Source organism: Vanacampus margaritifer, chromosome 8 (genome assembly GCF_051991255.1).
Source record: "Vanacampus margaritifer isolate UIUO_Vmar chromosome 8, RoL_Vmar_1.0, whole genome shotgun sequence".
Classification (NCBI taxonomy): Eukaryota; Metazoa; Chordata; class Actinopteri; order Syngnathiformes; family Syngnathidae; genus Vanacampus; species Vanacampus margaritifer.
Window position 1 is genome coordinate 23,342,993 of NC_135439.1, and position 16,152 is coordinate 23,359,144.

Consider the following 16,152-nt stretch of genomic DNA (forward strand, 5'->3'; position numbering starts at 1 on the left):
GAGGTGGCTCGGGCATGCAATGCCTCTGGTTTGGATGCCTCCTGGACGCCTCTCTGGAGAGGTGTTCCGGGCATGTCCGACTGGTGAGAGGACACGGGGGGGAATCAGGACACGCTGGAGAGACTATGTCTCTCAGCTGGCCTGGGAACGCTTTGGGATCCCGCCGGAGGAGAGGGAAATCTGGTCTTCACTGCTGAAGCTGCTCCCCCCGCGACCTGACCCCCAGATAAGCCGTAGAAGATGGATGGATGGATGGATGGAGGGATATTTGCAGCACCCAAAAGTTGGCGTAACCAATATTTCGTGTTTCTGCACTGACAATTATTGCTGATGGATGACAAAGCGGCGATTGGAAACTTAAACACGGAAAAGTGACGCACATGACGGCAAGCCGACCTGCTCGATGGAAGCCTGTTGCTGGAGGTAACAACAACTCAACTTTAAACCGGTGATGAAAGTGGGGAATGTTAACAAAAAAGAAGGTGCTACGGACGAGGCACAGGCCTAGACGTTGAAACGTCGTAGGTCGAGTACGTCGTAACTTGAGGACTTCCAGTATTGGGGATTGGACCGTCATGGTCCCTGTCTTCGACCGACGCCCAGCTCATACTTGTGGCCACCTGACGGCCTTATGGGTGCAGGCACGACGACCAGGCGCTTCTGTGCGAGGAAAAATGAACTCCAAAGCTGTTGTGCATCAAACAATTTCTCTTGGTCTTGTTTTTTTGTATCACAAACACCTCATATTTGGACAAGGGTGTGTTAACCTAGCCTGGAAATCCAGACTCACTCGCAACTTTGCTGGAGAGTGAGTCTGGTCAACCGTCCTATCAGACGCATTTCTGAGGTGGGGCAAACATGAGCTAACAGGTAGTAGAATGAACCAATGAGCGAAGAGTGAATGAGTGACATCAGAAAAGCGGCTCGTTGAAGTCTTTTTTTTTTGTGTAGACGTAAAAATTCAACATCCAGCCAAAGAGAGACAATAGTGAATGACTTATGTCGTTGTTGAGGGAAAAACTTGAAGAGTGAAGAGTGACGTTGCTCATAAAGATGGTGTCACACAAATAGACGGGTTTGATTGGCCGGCCTGTTTTCGGCCAAATCGCTGTCTATGGACGCCTGTGTGTGGGTTGCCAGGCTAGTGTTAACTTTTACTGCAGATCCACTTTAGTTCATATTTACACTACTTTTTGGAAAACTTGACAGCATGGGAAACTGATTGCTAAATGTTGAAACCATCTGTAACAGCAACATTTTAACGCTCATTTTTCCAGGTAATAGTAGTCACAGCATTTTTTTTTATTATTTTTGATCCACTGTATTTGCAGAACTTATTTGGACAGAAAATGAAAAGATTCTCAAAGCTAAATAAAAGTACATATTTTTATCAGGGGTTACCATTTATTATAGTTACTGATGAATAATAAATGTACTTTTTGAAATATGTATGCCAGGGGCCACTTTGTTGAATGTTCATGACCATGACATGCTTGGTTTGTTTTCTGCATGAGTGAAGGAATAAATGGCAGCAACTCACTTTCTTCCATGTATGGTCCTAATCAATCATAGCATGTGTGTGTGTTTGTGTCCAAAAGCTTCTGGCTCTAAAGTGAGTCATGTGAAGACAAGAGGCTTTGGGCAGTTGTTGGGTACAGGCATACAAACCATTTAATAAATTCAGCGGATTTTTTTGTTCGATGAAAGTGGCAGTAAAAATAAATAAATAAATAAAGATATAAATATAATTAGGCTATAACCAAAAAAGCTAATTAGTTATTTTAAACAACCCAAGTAGAATATTGTAAATGTGGAAGAAGGAGAGGTGCGCACAATGAAATGTGCCAGCAGGATTAACCTTTGACATCCATCGAATAATAACAGCGGCCATAATGTTGATCCCCATATGGGATTTTACTGTAAAGGTCCATGAAAAGGGACAAACAGTCCTGTTATTCATCCCTTGAGGTATGACCCAATCTGCTCCTCTGTCTTGTCCGAATATTGTGCGAGATTACTTTAAACTATAAGCTACTCTTTTCATGGAAAAGATCTAAAATTAATCAGTGGACTTGTTTTCCGTCCTTAAGACCATTATAAAAGGTTTTGGTGCATAGAAACATAAGAGGCTTTGCGCGCTGCTTTTATTAAAAGGATCTGACATCTACCTGCCCTCTCAAATGGTTGTCAATTTTGACACTTCTGGCACGCAAAACAGCGTTACAAAAATAACCTTATCCTCATCCTGGGCTGAGCGACGCTGCTGGTAGGGTGCCGTTTACCTTAGAGGACACTGTGAAAATCGTTACAAATAAAATACATATTTAAAGAACAAATCTCAAAGCGGTTTATTTAGCAGTTGGATACTCTGCACATGAGCTCTTTTCATTTGTGTGTTGTCATTAGTTTGTCTGTCTGGCAGATGATGTCAATTTGCCGCAACGGCTTGTTTGCACATCCATATTACAGCGTGACTCCAGAGTATGCCAGCAGCCTGTCCGGCCGCCTATGCTGGTCAGTTGGAGATCCTTCTATTTTGATAACGTTACCATTTTCCATTTCTCCGCATGATTGGAATTTAAACAGGAAAGCAGCTCAGCTTGTGCTGTCATAAATCTCTGGGCCCATTAATCCACTCTGGTGTCATCTCTCGTTCACAATTGCCCAATCATGTCGGATATTCATGCATGGGATATTAAATGAATAGTATTCTGCAGAAAGTCGTGCTCGCTGCTGATTAGATGAGAACGTCGGATGCTCGCTGTTCATTATTCTTATTGGCAAAATATATGGAAAAATCACACTGGGTCAAAAGCATGTGACACCACATTAGCTGAGAGGACCCCTTCCTGTCTTTGTTTTACTTTTCATCATGCAAGAATGTCTGTACAATTCATTTCAGAAAAAAATAATCTATAGTTTTGTCAGGAACACACAACACATTTTGCTTGCTTTCAATTGACACCTCTGGATACACAGATTAGATCAGATGATGGAGTTTGGTGTAATGTTAAACACATAAACACATACTGATTTAAGAACAAATATTTTTTTATTGTATTTTCTGTTATTGTACAGTTCGTGTAAGATTTATTTTATACACCATGTACAGTAAATGGGTCAATGTGATGTGCTGCATTTTGTAAAACTTAGGAAAAGGTTTAACACATTTTAAGATGTTTTTAATTAATAATATGAAATATTATATATTAGGGGTGTCAAAATTAGTGTGTTAATTTTGAGTTTTTTGATTTAATGTTCCTTTAACGCAGAGGTGGGCAATCTCGGTCCTCGAGGGCCGTAGTCCTGCAGGTTTTGGAGGTTTCTCACTTCCAACGCAAGCTGATTCCAATCAACAGGCTCATTATCAAGCTTATGCAGAGCTTGCTGATGAGCTGATCATATATCAGCTGTGTTGGAGAAAGGCAACCTGCAAAACCTGCAGGACTCTGGCCCTCGATGCCCACCTCTTCTTTAACGCCTCAAATTTTATTAACTTGGAAAGCCTGCACTGGGGGAATTCCAGTCACAACGCAGCAGACACGTCCATATTAAAATTTAGCAGTAATAAATTGAATATTAATGCATATATTTGAGGAGATTGGGGTTGAGTTCTATTTAAGAATTTAAAAAATGTGCAGAATTTCACAAGTTACTTCAGGTTAAAGATTAGATAGCTCTTAACTACTATGGAAAGAGTGACTGAGCTGTCACCAGAGTCTTACAAATGCAATTATGCCATCTAGTGGCAGAAAAAATGACAACACAAATCAATATCCCACTCGTTTTTTTACAGTAGAGTACATATTTTTAATTTTAACTCAATTTTATGAATTATTATGAAATTACTGTACGACTAACTAAAAGATGCAGCCATATTTCTATTAGTTTAAAAAAATTCCCCACTTTTATCTTAAGAGTATGAAAATGTATTTATTGTACATTTCACTGTACATTTAAGACAGATATAAAATATTTGATTAATCGTGAGTTAACTATTGAAGTCATGTGATTAATTACGATTAAAAATTTTAATCGCCTGATACCCCTTTTATATATTAAACCTTTTTATGTTTCTAAGCTTAACAACTTTTTGTGAGGCCCATATCAATTTATTTTCTTAAGAACCTTTCCAAGAACAATGTTGAACAATATCCATTTCTTATAATTGGTGAACCCCATTGTTTTGAACTGTTGCTTATACATTCAAGTGACAAATACTTTAGAGCAGTCATTCTTAACGTGGTTATGAATCTAAGTCAGGGGTGCTCAAGTTCGGTCCTCGAGAGCCCCTTTCCGCCCTGTTTTCCATGTTTCCCTCCTGCAGCACAGCTGAATCTAATAATCAGCTAATCAGCAAGCTTTGCAGAAGCCTGATAACGATCCTGATCATGAATCAGGTGCGTTCGTGGAGAGAAACATGGGAAAAATTAATAAAACAAACCAAAACAGGCTGGATAGGAGCTCTCGAGGGCTGAATTTGAGCACCCCTGATCTAAGTGATTCTTTGGGAAGGCCATCTAGTGGGCCGCAAAGTAATTTCAGTTTTTTAACTGTGGGCCACAAAATTGGCCAAGTGTGTTTTTAAGATAATGTAGATGCCAAGCCTCTAGGTAGCAGTCATTAGCCAAATACTGCTCGACTTTGATGTCACTTCCACCATACATCACACAAGTACGGACTGTCAGCCCACAACAAGACGTTTAAAAAAATAAAAAAATAAATAATACATGTAAACGGTCAACCAAAATGAGTACATCATAAACGGAGCATAGAGGAAAACAAAGAGGATAAATACAAAAATAATTCCGGAATTCTTTGCTTGTTTACACATAAACACATTTCATTGATCAGGGGCGGATTTAAGAAATTTGGGGCCAAGGTAAGCATGGGGCCCTTTCGAATGAGAAGACAGATACATATATTTTAAATAAAAAACATTTTCATATGGATACCGATACTAAACTGTTGAGTAGTCACAGATACTGATACCAGATACTGATACCACTAGTACATAAAAAATCCTTCCCAAAAAAAGACAGAACATTTTAAAGGCAGACCTATAAATCCTAATATAGTACTTTTACTTAAAATGACGTAATTTTGTAACTCTCACAGAAACATCCCTGTTTCATTCTGAAACAAACACGCACAACACAGTATAAGGCTTCTTATTCAGTGGTATTGTCAAGTGCTAATGTAGAAATTTGAGGATTTTGTCTGCTCCGCTGTATCTCTGAGGCAAATACTGCTCTCTCTACTCCACTATTGTACAGTGCTCAGCATAAGTGAGTACACCCCCTTTGAAAAATAACACTTTGAACAATATGTCAATGAACACTAAAACAATTTCCAAAATGATGACAAACAAAATTTATCTGTTTGACTTAAAACATGAAAGTAAGGTTAATAATATGAATTAGAGAACAACATTTTCAGTTCTACACAAATAAGGGTTTTGCAAAAATGAGTACACTCCACAGAACGTCTCTGGAGCAAAGTTCAAAAAGCCCAAATTTTAGACTACAAGCAGGTGCGTCTCATTATTCATTATACAGGTGTCAACCAGACAGTTGATTATAAATGGGTGTTACTTAAAGAAAACACTTTCCCACTTGTTTTTGTATTCATTGAGATACTGTTTAAAAAGTAACTTTTCAAATGGGGTGTACTCTTTTGCGCTGAGCACTGTACATTATGTTGCTGGTTACATATTTCAAAGCCTTCCTGCTCAGTGAAAACCCCCAAACGATTATTTAATGCTTAAAGTGAAAGAATATTCCTTTGCGGGGGGACTTCTTAAGACAAAACTTTAAAAAAAGAAATCACTCTGGGCCAGTTTGGAAAATGCATCATGACCAGCCTAAAAACAGTCTAGCTGCAACTCACAAGAGAAACAAGTGATGCTACAAATATATGAACATTGTTTAAATTGTCCAACAGCACACACATTCATTTAAAATGAGCTTAAATATGTCACATAGCCAGGGTAGTGACGTACATGTCTCGGCTTGTTCTAAAAATAGCAACCGTCATGCGGGTGGTAAGCTGCAACGATAACGGGCCCTCATAAATTCAATGAGATGAAGAAATACTTATAGATACAGGGGAAATGTGAACAGTGAAAAGTGAACAGTTACTCACTACTTTTGCGTCCCCAACAGGCGTCAATCTTGTTATTGCTGCTGCAGGCTGTAAGTCGCCATAGACGCAATGAAAATATTTGTCATTTTTGGTAACTTGGCAATCAACTTTTTGCTTTCCTCAAATATACAAGATAAGATACAAGAAGCCTTTTTCTGGCATTTTAGCAAAATGATTTGGATCAAAAACATAATTAATGTGCGTAAATAAGTAAAAACTATATTGGCCATTAGTGTATGAGGAATTTTATGGGGCCCTCCAGTAACGTGAGGCCCTAGGCAACTGCCTAGTTTGCCTAATGGTAAGTCGGCCTCTGTCATTGATGACCACATTGTAACATGTTATTTGATAATGATTTTATAAACCTTAACGAAATTTAATTTTTCAACATAAATCACAATTTCTGAATGGGTGCTGGGCCACTTTTTACAGTTAAAGTTGGGCCCCAAGAACCCCTGCTGTAGAGGAAAAACAGTAAACGGCCCTTTTTGATGTGAGAATTTATTGGCGTAATCAATGATTAAATCAATTATTCATATTTTGTATTTGATGTAGTGCAAGATCCAAAATGTTGTTTTTCTCTTCTGTAGATGTAGGAAGATTATTGTCCCCTGACCCCCACAAGAAAAATCATTTAAAGCATCCTTTCTTCTTTTAATTTGGGACTATATTATAACTAATCCCCTTGCCTTAGGTTTTATCTTCCATCTTTGGCCCTTGATTTGATTTTGGTCATTTGAGCTGTGGCAATTCTTTCAATCTCCTTCTGGACGGTAATATCAACTCTCAAGATGATGCTTTAATCCACATTAATCTCAGATTTTTTCTTAAGAAAATGAAACTGGAGGGTGGGGCCGAGGCCAGTGTTGCGTATTAACATATGTATTTCTGCAGCAAACTGCCACAGCGTGAAAAGTGCTTCTTGTAATAAAATACAATTGTAATCAAACAACTGTTACACAATAGAGGCAAGAAATTCTGTTGCCAATCCACCTTTATTCAAATGCTCTTGATATTGATGCATTCTGCCTGGTGTCAGAAGCGGAACAAACCCAAATCGGTAACTTCACATATTGGTGCAGGAACATTTGGAAACGTGAATACCGAATATACATGCAGCACTTTTACAGGAAAATAACTCGAAATACAGTTAAATACAGAAAGACACCATTTCCCATTATCCATTTGAAAAACTTCCCATCCATTTCCAAAAGAAGGGAGTATAAAAAAGGTTGTAATGTACATAAACTAACTAAAATGATACATGAGTAGCAAAAAACAATTAAACACGTGAAAAAAAAAATGACGGGCATGGCAGTGGTTTTAGCAGCGTCCAAAAGCAGGTAGTTTGTGTTGATTTCAGCACTAAGAAGAACCTAACACATAAAACATGGGAATGCACAAACCTTTCTAATCAAACAGCTTGCGGCAAGTGTATCTCCCAGAATGTACAGTATTCATTTTAATAGCATATGAATGTGCTTCCATTTACCAAAATGTTTTCATTCGTAAATTAAACACATTTAAAAGTTGATGCCATTTATATTACCTGCTATGGCCAATATGTTTATCACAGCACATAAATTGTTGCCAAACTGTATTTTACCAATTGCTACTTTGCTTGAACGAATATTCGAATAATATATTTTGGGTGTTCTTCTATTAACTCATTCACTCGCAGCCATTTTCACTGAAGCAACCTCCTTTGCTCCTGGCTGTTTTACTGGATTTTGCAAGGCCCAAAGAATATTATGTTCTATTGTTACAAAAACATGGAAACTACCAAAAGAAAGATTAGAGTCTCTTCTTTCATCAGGAAAAAAGTACACTTGTATCTGTTTCCGTTTTGCAGGAATTAGCCCTAAAAAAAAAAAAAGCCAAGTTTCCTCATTATTTACAAACCTGTTGAAAATACTGGGAAAATAAGAGCTTGTTGCAGCATGGCCCTTGCTGATCTCTTATACACTCCTGCCACCTGCTGGCCGTTTTTTGTAATAACTACCATTGTTTTATGACCTCTTCATGTCAGAGCCTGTATGTCTTCTGTATGCGCTTGCATAAATTTTTTAATAAAAAAACGCATGTAAGTTTTTGGGTTAGAATGTGTTAAGTCGGTCAGAAATTATGATTTCACGGAATATACCGTATGTCTCTGGCCATAATGGATTGTTTATCATAAAATCAGTTGGATGTGTGGACCTGATTTATTGTGTCTTCGAGCAATTAAGACAAATTGTACAGAACTATTCGGCTGCAACTAGCAGAGGTGCTGTGTTAAATGACTCTCAACTGCAAACCCCAATTCTAATAAAGTTGTGATGTGTAAAATATATAGACAAACAGAATACAATGACTTGCAAATCATTTTCAATATATATTGAATATAATACATTACAAAATCAAGATATTCAATGTTCAAACTGATGAACGTTATGTTTTTTATGTGTGCAAATGTTCTCTCATTTCGAATTTGATGCACTCAACACATTTAAAAAAAAAGTTGAAACAGGGGCAACAAAAGACTGGGAAAGTTGAGGAATGTTAAAAATAAAACAGTTTGGAACATTCCACAAGTGAAAAGGGTAATTGGAACAGGTGACTGCCATGATTGGGTATAAAAGGAGCCTCTCTGAAAGGTGCCACTTGCGCTCAGGAAGACCTAATAAACCAGTCAGTTAACACAATTCATTGCTACATTTATAAATGCAACCATACAAAGCAAAAGCTATACATCAACAACACCTAGAAAAAGCACTTTGGCTTCTGTCTGCCCGAGCTCATCTCAGATGTACCGATGCAAAGTGCTCTGTGGTCTGACGAGTCCACATTTTAAATTGTTTTTGGAAATTATGCATGTGTTCTCCGGGCCAAAGAGGAGAAGAAGTATGCTGATTGTTATCAGTGCAAAGTTCAAAAGCCAACATTTGTAATTGTATGAGGGTGCGTTAGTGCCCATGACGTGGGTAACTTTCACTTCTCTAAAGACACTATTAATGCTGAATGGTACGTAATTTGAAGCAACATATGCTGCCATCCAAGCAATGTCTTTTTCAGGGATGTCCCTGCTTATTTCAGCAAGACAATGCCAAGCCATGGCTACGTAGTCAGAGTGTGAGTACTAGACTGGTCTGCCAGCAGTCCACACATGTCTACATTATGAAGCGCAAAATATGACAAAAATTCCACAAACAAAGCTTCAACAATTAGTGTCCTCATTTCCCAAACAGTTATGGGGTGTTGTTAACTCATTCAAACCTAAAAACATGTAAAAACGTATTTTAACACTGTCTTTCACTCCCTAAAACGTGTTTACACGTTTTTTATGTTGTTGTTTGTTTTTTGTTTTTTTTTATGCAAGAGCATACAGAAGGCTTTGATGCAGCTTCTGACATGAAGAGGTAGCTTAAAGCAATGGTAGTTATTTAAAAAAAAAAAAGGCCAGCAGGTGGCAGCACAGTATAAGAGATCCACCAGGCCATGTTGCAACACGCTCTTTTTCCCAGTGTTTTCAACAGATTTGTGAATAATGATGAAACTTAGCTATATTCTAATGCTAATTACTGCAAAACGGAAACAGGTACAAAAACTTTTTTTTACCCTGATGAAAGAAGAGACTCTAATCTTTTCGGGAGTGAAAGGGGTTGCTTCAGTGAAAATGTCTGGGAGTGAATGAGTTAAAAGGAAAGGAAAACACCCTGAACTCAGCTTTTTTGGAACAAGTTGCAGGCATCAAATTCAAACTGAGTAATACTTTTTTATATTTGCAAATCCTTGTATTGTTTTGATTTTATTTACGCTTTAGCCAACATCCCAACTTCACTGGAAGTATATTGTGTTTTGTGGTCAAAACAAAACAGTATCAGTTATGTAAACATGAGCTACAGCTGCAAACCTCGGCTATACTATGCAACGAAACATTAAGTAGCTGAATAATTCATTGTTCTTTTTTCTATGGTCAATCAAGTAAATGCAGCCTAATGCCTTTCCCAAACCTGGGCGTTAGTATCGACCACACTGCAGATTTTGAGATCTCATATGCAGTCACTGCAATGAAACACAGCGTGTCTTTATTCATGTATTTTTGCAGCATGTTTCGCAGTTATTCTGTTCTACCAATGGAGAACCAGTACAAAGAGGCTGGTTGTGGATGTTAGTATCGAGAACAGTCTAACATACAGTATTGTGTATTTGTTGCTGTGCCTATGTGGTACAAACTGGAACCTCAGCGACAGGTTGATCAAAGAGGAAGTTTAAGAGAATACATAATGAGTCTTGTGTCAAAACTGAAGACATTTTGGTATGTTTAGAATGGCAGCATTAAATACATTAAACAATACACAGTTTTTTGGGGGCTGAAAAATGTTGTGGATTTCTAACAACAAAAAGACAAGTGACATAATTCTCACTTGCCACTTAAAAGAATACAACATGCAGTAGCTACCTTCGCTGCTCAGTCATTATAGCTGTACATACGCCAGTATTGGGAGAAAAGAAAATATCAAAACATATTGGATCAGAACATTTGGAAGTTTAAGTACACAAATCAAGAACTAAACAAAATATTCAAATAATATTTCTGAAAACTTGATGTTAAATGATTTACCACTACACTTTTTATTTTTTTTTTACCAGTGCCATTTTCAGTGAAGCAATAACAATCAGTGACAATTTAATAATATTTGTGATGTTTGACACTGACACAATACTTCAATACACCAGAACATAACGTAGCCTTCTCCACTCGGCTTGTATTGAATTACCTTGTGCTGTTTACAGTGTCCATTTATGTTTTACTACTATTTTTCCTTCATGACTGTTTGGTTATTAATATTTTGTTGTTGGGGTGAATTCAATCTCAAGCCTACACAAGAACTTGACTAAGTAGCCTACACCGTGCGAGTGTTTCAGATAGTGGTGCAACGGATCACAAAAGTCATGGTTCGGGTCGGATCGGATCACGGATTTGAGTAAAAAAGAAAAGATAAATAATACTTTGTCTTCATTTATTTTGTAAAACACTTCCCCCCATTAAATTAAAAAATGATAATAAAAATTCCTGATATAGCCGTTTAGGATTTAGGAACACAACTTTAAATTTAACATGAGGCAGAAACATTCTTATTTTATACATGGTCCATGTTTACAAGAACAAGGTATTAATGGCTTAAAGTTGTGTTACTAAAATCTAACAGCTAAGTTTGACATTTTGAATCAAATGTTTTATTTTTTAATGGGCAAAAGTGTTTTATAAAATAAATGAAGACAAAGTTCTACTTATCTTTTTTTTTTTTTTTTTTTTTTATAATGAAAAGCCCTCAATGTGCAATTTAAGGCACATTCCTTTCCTTTAAAACTTGGAGAGTGAATTACAACGTAGCCTTGGTCCAGAATATTGAAAAAATAATTCAAGTAAGACAGGTTGCAGGTACCAGTTGTCAAACTTACCAGCCGGCAGCCAGACACTCGTTGGTCATGCTGACAGCTAGCCGCTAGCCACTTACGTCGGAGATTTCTGCCGTATCATACAATGACAGCGTAATTAATTAGTGGTTTCCTAGCATCCTAAAGTAGCAATTGAACATGAGTTCTGGATAGCGTTGTGTTGATGTTGGACGCAACTACAATGTCAATCAACTACGATACAGAAACGTCTAAAAGGGAAGTCAAGCAAGCCATCATGCCACGACGTGGGCAAACTTCAAAGTTAAAGTCTACTAAGGCTATTTGCATTGCCGTCAATGTATTACTGTATTCGGTCAACTTTATTTAGAAGTTAGGCTTAGCGTGTTACGTTGAGTATGTTTCAGCTTCCTTGACATGTCAGAATGGTATCGAATACGCACTTTGTTTTTTTCCACCAACCAATCCTGATGATCTGTTGCACCACTAGTTTCAGACACAAGATCCATTTCCTTTGTGTTAATTCTGACAAACAATAAACTCTTACATGAACAATGAACAAAACCTCACAAAACAAGTGATGTCAATCGTTGGGCCAACGTGTTTTGGCCTCAGGAAGGCTGTAAGTGTTTTGACATTCTTGTTGTCGTCTTGATTTAATTATCACTGCTCTCTTCGTCACTGTCCTTCATGGAAATACCTTGCATCCCTGCTTCCCTCACGGAGGCCGTGGCTTCTTCTAAGGTCAGACGATTTCGAACAGTTTCATACATTTTACTGTTTAACGTGGAGTCCAGGACCCCTTGAAGGCGGAAGTCACGGTACTTTTTCTAAAGATCATAAAACAAATCAGAAACAGTGTTAAAAACATTTTAGACAGTACTGTACATTTGTAATCTGTTTTTAGGATGATTTAAATCAAGATGATTTGAATCAAGTGGGCTGTGTTCACGCCCACGGCGGTGAAAATTGACCATTTGAAAAATAAATGGGATCGCTACTCACAACAGAGGCCGACACAAGTATCGGTCGACCTGTTGTGGCTGGTTTACAATCAGGAAGTAGAAATAAGTACAATGGAAAATTGCCATTAATTTCATGTAATATTAAGTAAAATGGTATATTGGGACATATGGGGCTTCTTTAAAATCTGTCATTTTTGGGGGGTGGAATTTTATGTACTAGTGGTATCGGTATCAACAATTGAGTACTCTTACTCGTGTCGGTCTGTAAAGAAGTAGTACCACCTTCAACAGACATGAAATGCATTTTGAATGTAAAATGGAGTTGTCACCTTAACAATTCTGATGAGAATCTTCAGCTGATAGACATGCAGTTGCAGGTCCATGCGATCAGTAAGCCATGTTCCGATGAGGTTCATTGTGCTGGTGTACCATTGCTGAGAGAGAAGAGCACAAGTGGATGAGTGACGGACAAGCAGGAAGGCACTGACAATCTGATCCAGTTCAAACAACACGCATCCAATTTTGCATAGGATCCTTATTTAGAAAAAAAATGTTTTTCTTCCTCTCAAACAGCCCCATCGGCACAGTGGGCTATTTAAGTGTTTACTCCAGGAAGAAGCAGCTGACAATGAGGCATCACTTAATAGGATCCTAATAAAGAGGAATGACTATGAACGATCCTCTTGGCACTCATCAGAATGTTGTGAGAATGTGTTGTGGTGACAAGACCTATAGGCACTTGTCGAAGGCCAGGAAACATCTTGTGTCGCTTTAGCATGTTGTAAGTAGTAATGACTGTAGTTTCTGTTCAGTAGCAAGCAGGTGTCCTAGTATGCTAATAGAAGCAAGGACTAAAGGATATATTAAGATGTTTTTGTGGTGACCGTTAAAATTGATTATTTTTTTCTGATGAAAAAATTGGTTTTTAAATCTTATTTTCTCTTGAACAAAACTACCAAAAATACATGGAGATTTTGCCCGTGAGATAGATACTAAAAGATCAGATGCTAATAGTTTAACGGCCTGTATCATTTCTACAGGTGCTCATTACAACCTTGAGATTCTGTCATTGCTCAATTTAGACCAGCGTCCCCTACATCTAATATCTACGAGGCACACTGTGTACGGGAGCCCAAAGCTTTCAGATGTTTCTCTGTGGGGCCCGTCTGTTGTCAAGTGTAATTGATGGATAATAATGAGTACAGGCTGATACTAATAGAAGGCGACTGACTTCAATTGTCAGGGTCGCAGAAGAATGGATGCATGTTGAATCTAGAGATGACTTGGAAGAATTTGGGCGGCAGGTGCTAAGCTGTAGTTTCTGAGTACACTTCCCTCGCTATAACGTGGTTCACTTTTCGCGGCCTCACTGTATCGCAGATTCTTTTTTTAGTGCAATTTTGTATGCCTTTTTTTTTTTTTTACAGTAATGTACCTATTTTATAAAATTTATGAAGGTTTGAACATTGAGAATGATTAAACAGGAGAGAAATGTGAGAAAATGTAAATGCCTCGATGAGAAACGTGTATAATGTGTGTGGTGAGAGGTTTTAGAGCCTTAAAACGTTTATAATAAATGTAAAACATAATGCTAACTACGCCGTGGATTTCATTTATTGCGGGTATTTTTTGGAACCTAACCTCAGTGGAAAACGAGGGAACACTGCATCTACCTCTGCAGCTGATATTTGATTGATGTCAATTACTAAAATGAGATTGGTCACCATCAAGCCACACTTTCGAAAGTCCTGGGTTGTGTAAATAATTTGGGTTGGTAAGTAAGTTTTGTAAACCAACCACTCAAATGCCAACACAGTGAAGTTGAAGTTGAAACTCTGCAAATGTTTGAGGTTTGTGAATCTAATTCGGCTTGTCTCCATTGTGACATTAGACTATAGGAGGCAGTGAAAAGTGCCTACGACATTTAAACAACACTTCACCATCGTCACTTCTACGTGAAAAACACTCATGTCCATTTTTTTTTCAAGTTTAAAATTTTTGGGATGTCGGCATTCAGTTTCATCCCAAAAACAATGACACATAGCAGTGACGATATATATATTTTTTCAGGAAACTATCAACATCAACAGTTTGGGGGTGAATAGTCTACAATAATACAAAATAAATGAAAACAGTCGGGGAGTAAAAAAACCCAAACACTATTGGACCGTCTGTGTAGCTTACAAATTCTCGTAGGTGCACGGTGAATAAATGTGGGCAGTGTGGACGCTGCATGGAGGCGCATAGTTGTTGAAATGACGTCATTTCGCCGCGTGGAGCCATGCCGACTTCGCAGACGTTTCACACACGCTTTAGGCAGGGGTTGGCTTTAGGTTGAACGACTCAACATTATCTCTTAACATTACCAATTAATTACAAACTTTACTTAAATGCAGTTATTAATGTACAGTTATTAACGTTTTCTGATGGCAACAGTTGGACTTGGACACCACTCTGTCATCACTTTTGATTAATTGCTGAACACCCGACCAGTAAATGATGAGTGAGACTACAGAATGAGCAACACCCTAGTGCAACTCAATAAATTAGAATATCATAAAAAAGTTTCATACCTAATCTAGATTCATTTAACAAATAGGAAAATACTTTTCAGTCTACAGACTACTATTTAATTTCCAAAATTAAAATCATTTTGATGGCTTCTTATGTCATATTCAAACTTCCCGAGATGGTGAATTTTGGGTTTTCGTGAGCTGTAAGCATCACAATTACAACAAATAAAATTATAAAATATGTCAGTGTGGTGAAACCATATGAGTTTCACTTTTTGTAATCCAATTGCTAAAATAAATTCAGCTATATACTACTATATTCTAATGTATTAAAATGCACTTTCAAAAGGAACACTTTTAAAAGAGCCCTGCGCAGGTGTTAGAGGGTAAAACAGTGCCAACCATCATCAGAGTGCGATCAAATTTTTGAACATTTTTGCCTGACCAATAACACAACAAGCTCAAAAGCACACCACAATCGCAACCACGACAGCTGAAGACGAAGCGTTCGGGTCAGCGAGTGGGACACGGGTGAGGAGGAGATGGCTGCGGCCATGCAGTACGAGGGTGAATCAGAGCGGCGACCTGGTGCCAGCAGCATCCTATCTGTCGCTGTGTGCCTGTGAAGGCTTCAGCGTGGCAGCAGGCCTGTGATCTCGCCCCAGGCATAACCCCCCACTGAGAGGCCAGGCTTGGAGTGACTGGCTGCTCTCCCTCTTTGCATCATCCAGTCCTTCTTCACTTCTTGTTGTTCTTTAGACTTTTTAGACACAGTGCCACACAGCTCCCATCTACAGCCATTTTTCACAGCAGCCATTTTGTGTGCTCTTCTGCTTTACTCCTCCTCATTTATGTCAAAAGAGGCTTGACAGTTATGTCACAAGTTTTCTTGCTGCCATGGCATTTGGATTCTTGTCGACCCATAGTGCCTGTGATTTTCATCAACTTTTAGATCTTTTTAGGGCCAATGTGAGTGTTCTACCCATTTGAAGAAAATTATAACAGCGATTGTTGATCCAGGAAATGCCATCAATATCTAGACAGCAACAGGGCAAGACTTTGATTCAGTTTTGCAAGTTGTTAAGTGCTGGTTATAAAGTGTTTTTATTTTGGAATCAGTCTTTTCTTTT

General features: G+C 38.1%; 1 protein-coding gene across 4 annotated transcripts in view; it reads right to left on the minus strand.

Moving 5' to 3' along the window:
• Positions 1 to 7,120: 7,120 nt before the first annotated feature.
• cadpsa (Ca2+-dependent activator protein for secretion a) overlaps positions 7,121 to 16,152 on the minus strand; it is a 186,908-nt gene continuing 177,876 nt past the window's right edge. For all 4 annotated transcript variants that reach the window (XM_077572524.1, XM_077572525.1, XM_077572522.1 and 1 more), the window contains 2 exons: positions 12,839 to 12,943; positions 7,121 to 12,374 (listed from right to left, as the gene is read on the minus strand). In XM_077572524.1, coding sequence (XP_077428650.1) covers positions 12,201 to 12,374; positions 12,839 to 12,943 — 279 coding nt within the window. In that variant the 3' untranslated portion in view covers positions 7,121 to 12,200. The remainder of the gene's footprint in view (positions 12,375 to 12,838; positions 12,944 to 16,152) is intronic.